The 15,365-nt window shown below is 43.6% G+C and overlaps 1 protein-coding gene across 1 annotated transcript in view; it reads left to right on the top strand.

Moving 5' to 3' along the window:
• LOC127365100 (titin) overlaps positions 1 to 15,365 on the top strand; it is a 182,806-nt gene that overhangs the window by 17,715 nt on the left and 149,726 nt on the right. The window contains exons 11-37 of the mRNA XM_051402823.1: positions 651 to 713; positions 807 to 1,065; positions 1,372 to 1,406; positions 1,602 to 1,825; positions 2,471 to 2,613; positions 2,786 to 2,931; positions 4,711 to 4,938; positions 5,065 to 5,297; positions 5,376 to 5,608; positions 5,705 to 5,869; positions 5,974 to 6,142; positions 6,334 to 8,030; positions 8,118 to 8,396; positions 8,510 to 8,776; positions 9,152 to 9,424; positions 9,515 to 9,778; positions 10,156 to 10,416; positions 10,504 to 10,764; positions 11,148 to 11,411; positions 11,502 to 11,762; positions 12,342 to 12,602; positions 12,841 to 13,101; positions 13,588 to 13,729; positions 13,840 to 14,008; positions 14,099 to 14,330; positions 14,634 to 14,918; positions 15,185 to 15,301. Of these exons, the coding sequence (XP_051258783.1) occupies positions 651 to 713; positions 807 to 1,065; positions 1,372 to 1,406; positions 1,602 to 1,825; positions 2,471 to 2,613; positions 2,786 to 2,931; positions 4,711 to 4,938; positions 5,065 to 5,297; positions 5,376 to 5,608; positions 5,705 to 5,869; positions 5,974 to 6,142; positions 6,334 to 8,030; positions 8,118 to 8,396; positions 8,510 to 8,776; positions 9,152 to 9,424; positions 9,515 to 9,778; positions 10,156 to 10,416; positions 10,504 to 10,764; positions 11,148 to 11,411; positions 11,502 to 11,762; positions 12,342 to 12,602; positions 12,841 to 13,101; positions 13,588 to 13,729; positions 13,840 to 14,008; positions 14,099 to 14,330; positions 14,634 to 14,918; positions 15,185 to 15,301 (7,192 nt within the window). The remainder of the gene's footprint in view (positions 1 to 650; positions 714 to 806; positions 1,066 to 1,371; positions 1,407 to 1,601; positions 1,826 to 2,470; positions 2,614 to 2,785; positions 2,932 to 4,710; positions 4,939 to 5,064; positions 5,298 to 5,375; positions 5,609 to 5,704; positions 5,870 to 5,973; positions 6,143 to 6,333; positions 8,031 to 8,117; positions 8,397 to 8,509; positions 8,777 to 9,151; positions 9,425 to 9,514; positions 9,779 to 10,155; positions 10,417 to 10,503; positions 10,765 to 11,147; positions 11,412 to 11,501; positions 11,763 to 12,341; positions 12,603 to 12,840; positions 13,102 to 13,587; positions 13,730 to 13,839; positions 14,009 to 14,098; positions 14,331 to 14,633; positions 14,919 to 15,184; positions 15,302 to 15,365) is intronic.

Below are 15,365 nucleotides of genomic sequence, written 5' to 3'. Positions count from 1 at the left end.
TTTGTTGTTTTGTCCATCCAAGACAGACATTTGCTGATCTTTATTTTAGTGCCATCAGCTGGCAAAGATATCCACTTCTGCAACCAACAAATCAAATCTAAGGAGCAGATTTTTCCTACTCCCCAGAGCTTGAACCTTTTTCTTTTTAATGACCCTTACAATTAAAAAAAAACTGCCATGGAATATTGCAACATTCATCTCAATTTATTTGAAAAGTTACCATGAAATCCAGCAACAATCCCATCCTGGAGGGACTGAATATAGTACCACATCCCCACTACTCATTAGGCTGACAGAATAGCTAAATAATAAATATGCACATTTTCATATTGTGGACGTAATGAATAATGCAACCATTAGGGGTCACTCCTTGACCTCCAATTTTTAGAAGTCCGGTTTTCTTGATGTCTGTGAAAATCCAGGATCATTCTCATATAACCTTTAACATGTTCATCGATGCTACTGATAACCTCATTCTCACCTTTTCAGCCCATCCTGCTTCCCTCCATCTTTATGTGCTGTGTCGTCTTCATATGTTTGGTGTAAACAGTTCAAAATGTTGTCCTGTTATTTTGAGTCATTTTGGTGGATTTTTAGTTGCATGTTTTGTTAAACTACAGTTTTCTAACAAATCTCTGAATGTACGACAGGTGGTGGAGGCAGCAGCCGTACCTTCTGCAGGTGGCGCCGTGGTCCCACCCACACTGGTGTCTGTAAGTGGAGTAGTTCTCCTCAAAATCCACAAAATATATTCATGCTTCTTTGTGAAAGTGACATTTTCTGAAAGTCTTGTGTTTTGTTTGCAGGGCTTGAAGAACACAAATGTGACGGAGGGCGAGTCGGTGACCCTGGAGTGCCAGATCAGTGGCCACCCCACACCCGTCATCATGTGGTTCAGAGAGGACTATAAGATTGAGAGCTCCATTGATTTCCAGATTAACTACGAGAACGGATTCGCCCAGCTGGTGATCCGCGAGGCCTTCGCTGAAGACAGCGGACGCTTCACCTGCACCGCCACTAACGAGGCGGGCACCGTCAGCACCTCCTGCTACCTGCTTGTCCAGGGTCAGTATGAACAGTAAAGCAGGACAGAAATCATCAAGAAACAAGACATCAATTTGTTTGCTTTATATCGCTCATGTAGGACATTTTCAGCAGCATCCTGAATAGAAAATTACTGCTTAAGATTCTCAGGGTTCAGTGTTGTGGCCTTGTCTTTTTTAAGTTTAATTTTCCCCCTTGCTTAACCCTGCCCCCCTTTGTTACTACTTCTAAATCTGTTGATCTTTCCATTATCACAACGCAGGAATATCAATAGTAAGTCCCACATGGTGTCTCCTGCTTGTGACTAACCCTGTCTTTCTCCTGCAGTGTCTGAGGACATCGAGAGCAGAGAGGAGGTCGCTGTTGTCACTGAACATGTTGAGACTGCTGAGAAACTGTGAGTCAATCAACCCCCTTTAAAGATACATCAATATAATGCGTGTTGATAAACAGTCTACCTGATCAAAACACTGATATAGTCAGGTTCTTTGTTTTGAGATTGTTGAGAGTTAAGGGAAGGTACCCGTACAGCTTGGCCCTTGTAATCCTAAAAAGAGATTTGTATTTCCAGAGTAACCGTTGAAGCCAAAGAGGAGACCATGTCTCAGGTGAGCGTGACCGAGTCAGATGCTGCGGCCACAGCTCCCTTCTTCATCAAGAATCCAACCATCCAGAAGCTGGTGGAAGGAGGAAGTGTAGTGTTTGAATGCCAGATTGGAGGAAGCCCCAAACCACACATCATCTGGAAGAAGGGTGGAGTACCACTCACTACCGGATACAGGTATCTTAAAACTTACTGGTCACCTTGTCATGTTCCCTGGATCTGTGACTGAGTTAGTCATTACAAACTTATTACAAACCCACTTTGAACATTATTTAAAACTTTAGTGGAAACCTATTTGTGAATCTGTCTACATTTGGGGGATCTATAATGTGCAGCCTTGAAAACATCAGTGTAGACTTTATATAAAACAATCTGATACAGAATTCATATTTAATTTCAATAAAGTTCTTTTCGGGATTCTAAAATTCTCAACTTTCACTGTCATATTTCTTCCCTCCCTCTCCCTCACATTTCTTGGGTTTGCTTGGAAACTAGAGCTGGGCTGATTTTCAATCCTCAACTGAGCAAATTTTGAGAGGGTGATCAGTTGATTGCCTTCGCTGCACGTGTTCCATCAGGTCTGACTTGAGATCTAAATGTGCCTCTGATTTTTGATTTTTATTACCATGACATCTTGAGCTCACTCTTAAAAAGCCCATTACCCTTTCTCTTCAGGACAAGTGTTACGTTAGGCAAGACTGTAAGAATAGACAAATCGTCAATTTTGGTTCTGATTGTGTCTGTAATGTACACTGCAGCCTCTCTGGGGCACTACTCCTCACTGAATTGCCTTTAACATGTTTTTACCCTTCCATCCATCAGATACAAAGTTGCCTATAAGAAGGACACTGGAGAATGCAAATTGGAGATCTCCATGACCTTCGCTGATGATGCCGGAGAATACTCCGTCTTTGCCAAAAACCAGCTTGGAGAGGTCTCAGCCTCTGCCAGTCTGCTGGAGGAAGGTACGAACATCTGCTTAAATAACACTGAGTAAAAAGAAATCAGACTGGATGAGAAATTATGTCAAAACAAGAGTTGTAAAAAGCTGTTTCTTCTCTTTTGTCAGGGTGTGTTCAGTCAATGAAATCAGGTGCCTGAATTCATCTAATATTAAATGCTTTGTTTTGCTAACAGAGGAATACGAAGCCTACTTGAAGAAACAGGAAGCGACCTTTAAGACTGAAGTGACAGCCGTGGTGCAAGAGCCCAAAGTGGGAGACGTTCCCCCCCTCATTGTTACGACAATGGAGCAGATGACCACCACCATTATTTCTGGACAGGTAGGAGCATCATTATCAGTCCTGATTGGAGGTTATTTTTTAGTTAGGGACGCACCGATCCACATTTTTTCACCACACGATCCCGATACCTGAATTTGGATATCGGCCGATACCGATACTATTCCGATACCAGAGCTCTGTTTTCTTTAATATTATTATTATCATTATTGTTGATTTTACATGAGATAATATGAATAAACTCCTCAACAGGCAAGTATGATATGTACGTATGTATGCATGTATGTCCCAAAAGGCAACTTGAGGTAAGTATAAGGTCAGAAAAGGAAGTCAGAAAAACAGGAAATCCTTTTAACAGGAAAAATCCCATTCTGAAAACAAATATGCAACTGTGAGGGGTTTCAAATTGATTGTCATGTCAATATTTATTAAATTCCCAAAATGTCAAATATTTGAGTCTTGAAATATAAGAAAAGTGCAATAAGTGTAAACATCTTACACACACACTATCAATAAAACAGTGTGCATCTGAACAGCACAAATCAAGTACACTGGCTCTTGTAGTATCAATAAATCAAGGTTTTAAAATGTCAATTATCTGAAATATAAGAAAAGTGCAATAACTGTAAACATCTAACACTTGGTTGCTCGCTCGCGCGTGCGCACACACACACACACACACACACACTCGGTAATCCCTTTAGCTTTCACGTTGTCTGCCTGGAGTTTACCTTGTTTCTAGAATGACTCCAGAAGTGATTCCTGACAGCTCGCCTAAAAAATCCCTGTGCTCTTTCGTGTGGTGCTTTTTTAAATGTTTGATTGCGTTCGTAGTGTTGTATGACGCGAGGGAGCTTCCGCGTCTCTGAATTGCGGCTTTGCAAACATTGCATTTTGCTGTCTTGCTCTGCGGCGTTTCCAGTGTAAAGTATTTCCACACAGCGGACATGATGGCTAGTCACAATGCTGCCCAATGCTATCCTGCTAACTGGCTGCAAACTGCGGAATGGATTTCCTGAGCGGGGGCGTGTCTCATAACTCTGTGTCTCATTGAGCCGCGCCTCCGTTCAGGAAATTCATTCCACAGTTTGCAGCCAGCTAGCAGACTGGCCGGCAGGAATCACCTGTGGAGTCATTTCAGCAGACAACGTTAAAGCGCAGACATGGCTCATTGATATCGGAAATCTGCGCAGGTTGGATCGGGAAATTCCGATACGTGAATTACGCTGGTATCAGTCCCGATACCGATACTGGATCGGATTGGCCCCATCCCTACTTTTAGTTGTTGTGTTGAGGGAACCTGAAACTTTACATACCCATATGGCCAGATTAACCCACTAGTGGGCTTCGGAGCGAACTTGACTGCCCCTACCACCACCACTACCTCTCTGAACATTACATTGTATATGACTCCTGTTACCTTCAAGCAAACACATTTATCAGATTTATACAGAAATAGGCACAATGGTGAGGACAATAGATAAGCTTAAGTAATGAAGATATTTGGTCTCTTTGGCTTCATTGTCCCCTGAAGGTCTGGCGACCCCACGAAGTTGCCTGCTTGGTCTAATTGGCACTCCTTTCAGATATCTGCTATCTAAACTGCTATGCAGAATCAAATGAGGGAATTGTCCATTTCGTGAAAGTCGTAGCAAGGTTGAGTTGTTAGTCCAAAATATCCCAACTTCTTCCATTCCTAACCCTAAAGCTAACACTTATTGGGCTTTTTTTGCAAACTAAGGCTTTATCAATAATAATAATCAACCAACAGTGATAAAACAATTAAATTATCATATTTCTAACTTCTCATCTTATCTGCAGGAATTCCATCTTTCTGTCATTGAGCAGAGGATCATCCAGGAGCTTGAACTCCGCATTATGAAGATTACCTACAAAGAGATAGTGACAGAAGATGGAGAGTTGATGGTGACCGCTGCCCCCACTGAGGCAGTGCAGCCCTCCTTTGAGACTCCCATCAAAAACTACAGGATCATGGATGGAATGGGAGTCACTTTCCACTGCAAGATGGCTGGAATGCCGCTTCCCAAGGTACTGTATTGAGGAAATAGGTTTCTGTTCAATAAATTGTCTCTGTTGAAGTAAATTAAAAATTGTGTTTGGAATTGCATATTTGTATCCAACGTGCTCCTACAGTAACATTTTGTCTTCTACCAGATTGCTTGGTTCAAAGATGGCCAGAGAATCAGGCCCGGTGACCGCTACCAGATGGAAGTTCTTCAGGATGGAAGAGCCAGTCTGCGTTTGCCTGTGGTTCTGCCAGAGGATGAGGGCGTTTACACTGCATTTGCTACCAACATGAAAGGAAATACCGTCAGCTCCGGGAAACTCTATGTGGAGCCCTCTGGAGCTCAGAGATACACACCACAACCAGCAATGCAAAGGATCAGGTAATGGAATGAAGGACTAAGATATATTTTTATAGAACTTTGGACACCTGGATGCTGACAACTCTGCATCTTACTCAGGTCCACATCTCCTCGTTCTCTGAGTCGCTCTCCTGGACGCTCTTCCAGCCGTTCACCTGGACGCTCTCCTGCTCGCCGGCTTGATGAGACAGACGAGGCTCAGCTGGAAAGACTTTACAAGCCTGTATTTGTCATGAAGCCTTCCTCATGTAAATGCTCTGAGGGGCAGACTGCCAGGTTCGACCTGAAGGTTGTTGGCAGACCAATGCCCGACACATACTGGTTCCATAACGGTGAGTTAAAACAGATAAACATTCATTAAGGTGTTCCTGAATAAGATTTGTTGGACTTGGATTGAATAATCAATAACCTGTATGTTGCCTCCTCAGGACAACAAGTGGTTAGCGATTACACCCACAAGATAGTGGTTAAAGAGGACGGTACGCAGTCCCTGATCATTGTCCCCGCCATGCCACATGACTCTGGAGAGTGGACAGTTGTTGCTCAGAACAGAGCTGGACGATCGTCCCTCTCCGTCACTCTCACTGTTGATGGTAAGATTTCAGCTCACCTTGAACATTATGCGAACACTGAGCGTTTGTAAAGACAATACTTGACTTTAAGTTTTCTTGATGATTTCTTTACTTTTCTTTTTCAGCTAAAGAAACCTTGGTGCGTCCCCAGTTCACTGAGAAGCTAAGGAACATCAGTGTAAAGCAGGGCACTCTGGTTGAACTGGCTGTCAAAGCCATTGGAAATCCCCTGCCTGATATTGTCTGGCTGAAAAACAGCGACATTATCACCCCACACAAGCACCCAAACATCAGGTATGTTATTAGCCATATTATCAATATTTACAAAATCCAATACTTGCTTGTTAGATGTCATATTCCTCATTTGTCACTTTGGTTGGACTCTTGGCCATTTACTACTTGGTAGGTAGAATCCAGTAAGCTGGAAGCAAAACACTTGCCAAGCCATGTTTTAAATATTCTAATATGACAAATCCATGTTCCAGGGTTGAAGGAACCAGAGGAGATGCCAAATTCCAGATTCCCTCAGCAGCTGGCTCAGACAGCGCCTGGTACACCGCTACAGCCATCAACAAGGCTGGCAGAGACACTACTCGCTGCAGAGTCAACGTTGAGGTGGACTATGCTGAACCAGAACCAGAGAGGAAGCTAATTATTCCCAAAGGAACCTACAAAGCCAAAGAGATTGCCCCTCCAGAGTTGGAGCCCCTTCATATGCGATATGGACAAGAGCAGTGGGAGGAGGGTGACCTTTATGACAAGGAGAAGCAGCAGAAACCACAGTTCAAGAAGAAGCTGACCTCTGTCCGTATGAAGCGTTTTGGTCCAGCTCATTTTGAGTGCAGACTGACCCCCATTGGTGACCCCACAATGGTAGTGGAGTGGCTTCATGATGGCAAACCCCTGGAAGCTGCTAACAGGTTACGCATGGTCAATGAATTTGGCTACTGCAGTCTTGACTATGAAGTTGCTTATGCCAGAGACAGCGGTGTTATCACCTGCAGAGCCACAAACAAGTTTGGAGCTGACCAGACTTCAGCTACCCTCGTCGTCAAGGATGAGAAGGGCCTTGTTGAGGAAAGCCAGCTTCCTGAAGGCAGAAAGGGGGCACACCGAATTGATGAGATTGAACGCCTGGCTCATGAGGGAGGACCCTATGGAGTCACAGCTGAAGAAGAAGCTGAGAAAATGAAACCTGAGATAGTCCTTCTTCCTGAACCAGCCAGAGTGCTGGAAGGTGACACAGCACGATTCCGCTGTAGAGTGACCGGTTATCCATCGCCGAAGGTTAACTGGTACCTCAACGGACAACTTATCCGCAAAAGCAAGAGATACAGACTTCGGTATGATGGTATTTACTATCTGGAGATCACTGGAATCAAATCCTATGATTCAGGAGAGGTCAAAGTGGTAGCCGACAACAACCTGGGCTCAGCTGAGCACATCGTGAAGCTGGAGATTCAGCAGAAAGAGGACTTCAGAACTCATCTGCGCCGTGCCCCAGAGGCAAAGGGAGCTGAGGCTGCCCCTGAACCTGGAAAAACATCATTTGAGGTGGTGAAGGCTGAGCAACCTGCAGAAGACTCTCAACTAAAAGAAGTGGTCAAGCTTAAGAAGGCCCAGAGAATCATCCACGAGAAAGCCACAGAGGAGTCAGAGGAGCTTAGGGGCAAGTTCAAGCGCAGGACAGAAGAAGGCTATTATGAGTCCATCACTGCGGTGGAGCTCAAGTCACGTAAGAGGGATGAGTCCTATGAGGATCTGCTGAAGAAAACAAAAGAGGAGCTTCTTCACCGCGCCAAGAAGGAGGAGGCTGCGAAGAAGAAGGCAGAGGAGGAGCGCCTAAAGGTTACAGCTAAACCTCTAAAACCAGAAAGGGTCAAGCTCTCTGCCAGCATGGAAGCTCCTAAGATCCTGGAACGTATTACCAGCCAGACAGTCGCACAGGGCGATGAAGTCAAGTTCAGAGTCAGAGTCGTTGGCAGACCAGAACCTGTGTGCCAGTGGTTCAAGAATGGTGTTCAGCTGGAGAAGTCTGACCGTATTAACTGGTACTGGCCTGAGGATCATGTGTGTGAACTGGTGGTCAGAAATGTCACAGCAGAGGATTCTGCTAGTGTCATGGTTAAAGCTTCAAACACTGCTGGAGAGACTTCAAGCCATGCTTTCCTGCTGGTGCAAGGTAACACAACTCTGGACTTTCTACCATTATATATGGTCATTCTCTTTTTTAAATGTTTTTAACAAAGGTTTTGTTTAATTTTTGCAGCAAAGCAAGTCATCACCTTCACACAGAAACTGGAGGACGTTGATGCAAAGGAGAAGGACACCATGGCTACCTTTGAGTGTGAAACTAATGAGCCTTTTGTCAAGGTCAAATGGCTGAAGAATAATGTGGAGATCTTCTCCGGTGACAAATACAGGATGCACTCTGACAGAAAGGTTCACTTCCTGTCTGTGCTGATAATCGACATGAGGGATGATGCTGAATTCACCTGCATGGTTGTAGATGATAACGTCAGCACAACTGCCAAACTCAATGTTGAAGGTTGGTTGGCTAACAACTGGCTACTTTTCTGTCACTGCTGTATCCAAGTGTATTATTGACTTTTCACCAAAACTGTAGTCCTTAACATACCATCTGTATTGTATTATAAACAGGAGCCCCGCTGGAGATCCTGAAGCAGCTGGAGAGCACAGAGGTTCCTGAGACATACTCTGGAGAGTTTGAGTGTGTCGTATCTCGTGAGGATGCTGAAGGCAGCTGGTTCTTTGGAGAAAAGCTGCTCTCTCCCAGCAGTAAATATGTCATGACCTCCCGCCGTGGAAGACACGCCCTGTCTGTCAAAGATGTCAAGAAGGAGGATCAGGGAAAATACACCTTCAAAGTGGCCGAGTTCAAGACAAGTGCCTCACTGAAGATGAAATGTAAGTTATGGGACTTTAGGTTTTGTACTTTTGTAATTAATTCAGAGCTTCTAGCTTGGTCCGAGGCTGTCAGTGCATCCAAAAAGTTGTTCAGAGACATTTTGACAACTTCTGTTCAGATCCCTCTGAAATTTGGTATTGGAGTTAATGATCTCCAGTAGGTAACTTCTAATGGGTTTGTGACCTTCTGAACTTTCCTGTAGAATCAGGCCAGTGCTTATTGTAGTACCACCTCATAATCTAAAAGCTGTAAAAAATAATCAATGCTTCATTGTTTGTCCCATCCACCAATTTCTTGTATTGGGGATGTAAGGAATACTGCAGCTTTTATTTTGGTTGTATCTAGTACCTTACATGTTTGTGTTGATGTTTCAGTGCGTCCGGTGACCTTGATTCAGCCTCTGACAGACCTGACCATCTGCGAGGGTGACATCGCTCAGCTGGAGGTCAAGTTCTCCCAGGAGAACGTTGAAGGAACCTGGATGAAGAACGGACAACCAGTCACAGCCTCAAACCGTGTGCACATTGTTATTGACAAACAGATCCACAAACTTCTGATTGAAGACACAAACAAGGATGACTTTGGAATGTACTCCTTTGTGGTTCCTGATCAGGCAATTTCAACATCTGCGAAGCTGGTCATTCAGAGTAAGACACCTTTCATGCATGTAGTCAAAAAAATCTAATATTCTAAAAAAATAAAATGTTACAAGCAAAATATTTTATCTTGTGTTGCAGCAATCGGTGTCTTAATCCCACTGAAAGACACCAGTGCCGTTGAGGGCACCAAGGCTGTCTTGGAGACCAAGATCTCCGCTCAGGACGTCAGCTCAGTCAAATGGTACCACAACGACAAACTGCTGACACCCAGCGACCGAATCCAGATGGTGGCAAAGGGAGCAAAGCAGCGCCTGGTCTTCAACAGGACCTATGCCTCAGATGAAGGACACTACAAACTTGTGGTTGGCCGAGCCGACACCAGCTGCAAATTCTCTGTTCAGAGTAGGTTAAAAACTGAGTGAGATTTAAGCATCTGTTGACTTGGGATGACAGTCGTCAACAGGACTTTTGCTTCAGTACTTGGTTTTATATGATTTGTACACAGATTGTATTTTGGTTTTCAGTTAGAAAATCTGTACATGTTGCTTGGGAAAATGAGGAATAGGGAATCTTTTGATAGGGAAGAGTGATATATTCCTAGGTAGTTATACATTTAAAATGACTGGATAACATTAAGCCCTACTTCAAACAAGGATGGAGAAAGAATAGATTCTAAGTGTAAATTAAAGATATTTAGGGCCAGTAATTTAACAATAAATGCCCAGTTTAGTGTGACTCCGACACAGTTATATGGCCTAACTTTTGTTTAATCTCAACAGCTGTCCAGATTTTGAAACCGATGAAGAACAAGGAGTGCTCAGAGTCTGAAAACGTCATATTTGAAGTCGAGGTTTCTCATCCAGGCATTGACGCCTTCTGGACTTTCAAGAGGCAGCCACTCAAAGCCGGCGCCAAGTACAAGATGGATTCCAAGAACAAGTGCCACACCCTGACTGTCATGAATGCAATGAAGGATGAAGAGGGCGAGTACATGTTTGCTGCTGGTGAGAAAATGTGTACTGCTACACTCACTGTATCAGGTAAGATATGTTGTTTATTGCAAGTTAACACATTGTAGTGCTGACTGGACTAAGCGCTGACTGACTGGAGCTGTTTTCTGTTCCCAGGTGGTGCTATCAAGAAGCCCCTGCGTGATTTGGTGGTGGCTGACTCCCAGACCGCCGTGCTAGAGTGTGAAGTAGCCAACCCTTCCGCTGAGGGCAAGTGGCTGAAAGACGGCCAGCCTGTCGACTTCAACGAGAACACGCTGAGCGAAGTGAAAGGTGCCGTCAGACGCCTCGTCATCATCATCACTAAAGCCACCGACATCGGAGAGTACACCTATCAGGTCGCCACCTCCAAGACCTCAGCCAACCTGAAAGTCGAGGGTAGGTCCCAGATCTACGGTGAATCTTACCTTTTTTATCCTACTGACTCTACAGAAGGAGAACAAAGTCAGTTGAATCTCTGTTAGTTTCTGCCTGGAATAGAAAGGCAAATCTGACTTACTTACTTACTCTTGGATGGACTGTTGGGATGGGAATGCTTATTTTGAGGTTTTGGAGAAGGACTAGGTGTCTCTTCCTTCCTTTCTTAAACTAGAAATTAAACACATTGGATGCACAAAGATGGGTTGTGATGGATTGTAAAATGTATTGGGTATTTCTTCAAAATTATTATGCAAATTGAGATTCACCTTTTTTCAAATTTGGTTAATTGGCCAATATCTGTCCACAACAACCCTTGATTAACTACAATGTTGTCTCCGCAGCTGTGAAGGTCAAGAAGACCCTGAAGAACCTAAATGTGGTCCAGACTCAGGAGGCAGTATTTAGCCTGGAGCTGACCCACGAAGATGTGAGAGGAGCTCAGTGGATCAAGAACGGCATTGAGATTCAGCCCAGTGATAAATTTGAGATCACAATTGAAGGAGGAGTCCACACCCTGAAGATCAAGAACTGTACCACACAGGATGAGTCTGTTTACTCTTTCAAACTGGGAAAACTGTCTGCAAATGCCAGGCTGAACGTTGAAAGTAAGCAACAACTTTTTCAAAAACAAATCTAATCTATTAGCAAGAAGTCCAGTTCCAAAACATTTATTCTGTAAAATATGTTCCCCACAGCCATCAAGATCCTGAAGAAGCCAAAGGACGTGACATCACTGCTGGGTGCAACTGCCGTATTTGATGTGGGCATCTCTGAGGACGACATCCCCGTGAAATGGTTGTTCAACAAAGTAGAGCTGAAGCCCAATGAGCACTACAAGATGCTCTCTGAGAAGAAGACCCACAAACTGATTGTCCAAGATGTGGACAACAGCAAAGAGGGAGAGTACACCGCTGTGGTGGGCCACCTCCAGTGCAGTGCTCGCCTCCGCGTTGAGTGTAAGTGTTAGCAGAGCATGGCACATTAGCAGCCTTTGAAAATGAAAAGTGTATAATGAAGAGTTAAACTTAGGAATGTTAAGTTTGTTGAGCCTAGAATTTACAAGTATCAACTGCCAGTAACTTCAGGGTTCAGAATCAGGGGAGACCACGCATGATATTTTTCTGCATTGGACTTTATATCGTTAAAGCAATGCTATTTGTCAACTAACACAGACCAAAGCTAAAAACTGGCTTTTTTTTTTAAAACACATAATCAACTAAAATATCTTAATAAATACAAGGCTAAACTGGTCAACGTTAGCTAAAGACTGTAAAAACATTATACTGTATTGAGAGCTTCGAACACATAAAATACAAAAATTATTGTCCAGTATTTTTAACTCCTTCCTGCTCAGAATGAGAAGGCAATGGTACCTTAAGTTCAGTGACACAATGTCAACTAATGCAAAAAGCTATTCTTTTATAGCATAATAACTAACATTTAACATTAGCATAAAGTTAGGTTCTACTGTATTTTTTTAAGTAGCAGTTTCAATAGTTATGGCACTGTAATGACCAGCTGTATTTTCCCCTCAGCCCTGCGTGTGACACGGCCCATGAAGAGCGTGGCGGTCCCTGAGACACAGGTGGCCACATTTGAGTGTGAAGTCTCTCACTTCAACGTGCCATCCACCTGGCTGAAGAACGGTGTGGAGATCGAGATGAGTGAAAAGTTTAGGATTGTGGTTCAGGGAAAACTCCACCAGCTGAAAATCATGAACACCAGCAGGGACGACTCCGCAGAGTACACCTTTGTCTGTGGGAACGACAAAGTCTCTGCAACTCTAACCATTAACCGTAAGTTCTTCCCCTTAGGTACTTACTGATGGCAACATGGATGATTTACATTTAAGATTAAAAGCTGCATCCAGGAGAGTGTTCATTTTCAATTATTTTTTAATAATTTTAAATTAATCCATAAACACATTGAAAGTTGATCAACCAACCTTTAGCCGATAATGGATTTTATTGGCTAATCAGTAATGAATTGCTTGGAAGTTTCAGTGGACTCACCATCAGTTTGGTTGTTTTGCAGCCATCCTCATCACAACAATGCTACAGAACCTGAACGCTCAGGAGAAAGACACAGTCACCTTCGAAGTGAATGTCAACTACGAGGAAATCACATACAAATGGCTGAAGAACGGCGTGGAGATCCGGTCCACGGACAGATGCCAGGCTCGCTGCAAACAGCTCACTCACACTCTGAGCCTCAGAAACGTTCACTTTGGAGACAGCGCAGAGTACACCTTCATGGCTGGCTCTGCAGTAACTACAGCTAAACTCTATGTTGAGGGTAAGATCTGTTTTTGTAATCTTTAACTTTTAGTTCTGGTTTGGTCTCCACCAAATCCTGATGAAAATGTCTGACACCGTAGCTGCTAGATGTTTCACTATATTCACCAGCTAGTCAAATGTAACATAAAGTGAGTACTACAACCACTACAAAAAAAACTCTACATAAAGGATCTCAAGAGCTTCCCCAATGACCACTAGAACCTCCTCAAATAACATAATAACGATCAAAAAGATCCATAGTATCTACTCAATAACGTCTACAGTCTCCTAAAGGACCACTAGAACCTTACCAGTGACCCCTAGAACCTGCTAAAGGACCACTTGAATCCCCAAAGCACCTTTGCTATATGGAAGCAGTTATTTTGATTTGATTGATTGATTTATGTTTTTTTCTAGAAACTGGGTTAATGGTTTAATGTTAAGATCAAACATACTGCTACATGCAGGTTTAAGTTTATTTTCCTGTTTGTTTCTTCTGCTGCAGCCCGTGTGGTTGAATTCACCAAACACCTGAAGGACCTGAAGATTACAGAGAAGAAGAGAGCGACATTTGAATGTGAAGTTTCTGAACCCAACATCCAGGTGATATGGATGAAGGACGGTCAGGAGCTGGAGATGTCCGACAGGTACAGTAGCTCAAACACGTCTACTAATCATACCAACAGCACAAAGACAACAAGTAAATTAAGAAGATCTCCTCATCAACTTCCTATGTTTCCTCCTATGTTTCCTGCAGATATAAAATGACATCGGATAAGTTTGTGCACCACCTGGTTGTACCATCAGTCCGCCTGTCTGACGCCGGAGAATACACCGCCGTGGCTGGGTCAAGCGTTTCCAAGGGCCACCTGGGAGTCGAGGGACGAGATGTCAAAATCTCAGAGCCTGCTAGCAGAGACATCACTGTGAGTTCATTCAGTTATCTACATACTAATGCTGTTTGAACATATATTTTTATAATTAAAACTAACCCGTCCATTCGTCTGTTTTTGCAGGTTGTTGAGAAACAAAGGGCAACCTTTGAGTTTGAGGTGAATGATGATGATGTGGAGGGTCGCTGGATGAGGAATGGAGTGGAGATCCAGTTCTCGGTGGAGGAGAGGTTCACCTACGCCACCATCAGGAAGCTCCACCGCCTCACCATCTCTGAGACCTACAGGAGTGACGCAGGAGAGTACACCTTCCTAGCCGGCAAAAACAAGAGCACCATGAACCTTCATGTCAGACGTAAGAGTAATCAGCCAGCTTTCTGAAAATCCATATCACTGTAGTCAATTCAGTCAATAATTATTTCAGTATTCTTTATGTGTTACAAGAAGGTCATCAGTAAAGATTTTCCTCAGAACATTTTAAGGAACCCATACCCAACCCTTAAAGTGAAATAATCTGTGGATCACAGAGCAATATAAATATTTCTTCTGTTAACAATGCAGCAGATGTTATCACTATTTACGGTACTTTTTTTCGCCTTGCCATACATTCTGGTGTCTGGAAAAACCTACCATCATCTTTTCTGCTGTCTGTCTCCAGTGCCGGAGCCTCCTCAGATCATCCGCCACATGCAGCCCCAGACAGCGACGTCGGGTAGATCGGTTCGCTTCTCGGTGCAGGTGAGCGGCATCCCTCAGCCCCAAGTGTTCTGGTACAAAGACTCCCAAGCTCTGTCCGCCGGTTACAAGTGCAAGTTCCTCCACGATGGAGACGAGCACACACTGCTGTTGCTTGAAGTCTTCCCCGAGGACGCCAGCACCTACAGCTGCGAGGCCAAGAATGACTACGGACAGGAGACAAGCTCTGCCCCTCTCACTGTGGAAGGTATGTTTAGAAATAGTTTCTTTCCTTCTATATCTAGGATGGTGAAGCTTAAATGTTAATCTGGAAACAAAGACAAATGTCTGTCATAAATTACTGGAACCCAAAGTCATGTCTTCAAATTACATATTTAGTCTGAAACTTCAAAGAGATTCTTACACTGGAGAAACTGGAACCAAATGATGTTTAGTATGCAAACCTGTGAATAACTTGATTGATTACTAATACTGTCAGTAAATTTGCTTTTTGTCATCATGTCTGTCTTCCAGTTCCTGAAGTGGTTGAAACTGCTCGGGTCTCTGCTCCAGTACTCATTTCTCCAATACGGGACGTTCTGGTCACAGAGGGACACCCTGCCCAGTTCCAGTGCACCGTCTCTGGGGAAGGTAGTGCCCACTGCTCACTTTAGATACTTGTTTACCATATTCTGTAATAGGTGTTCTATTATTA

The sequence above is a fragment of the Dicentrarchus labrax genome, unplaced genomic scaffold (assembly GCF_905237075.1).
Source record: "Dicentrarchus labrax unplaced genomic scaffold, dlabrax2021, whole genome shotgun sequence".
NCBI lineage: Eukaryota > Metazoa > Chordata > Actinopteri > Moronidae > Dicentrarchus > Dicentrarchus labrax.
Note: the sequence above shows the minus strand (reverse complement) of the source record. Positions and strands in the feature narration are given on the sequence as shown.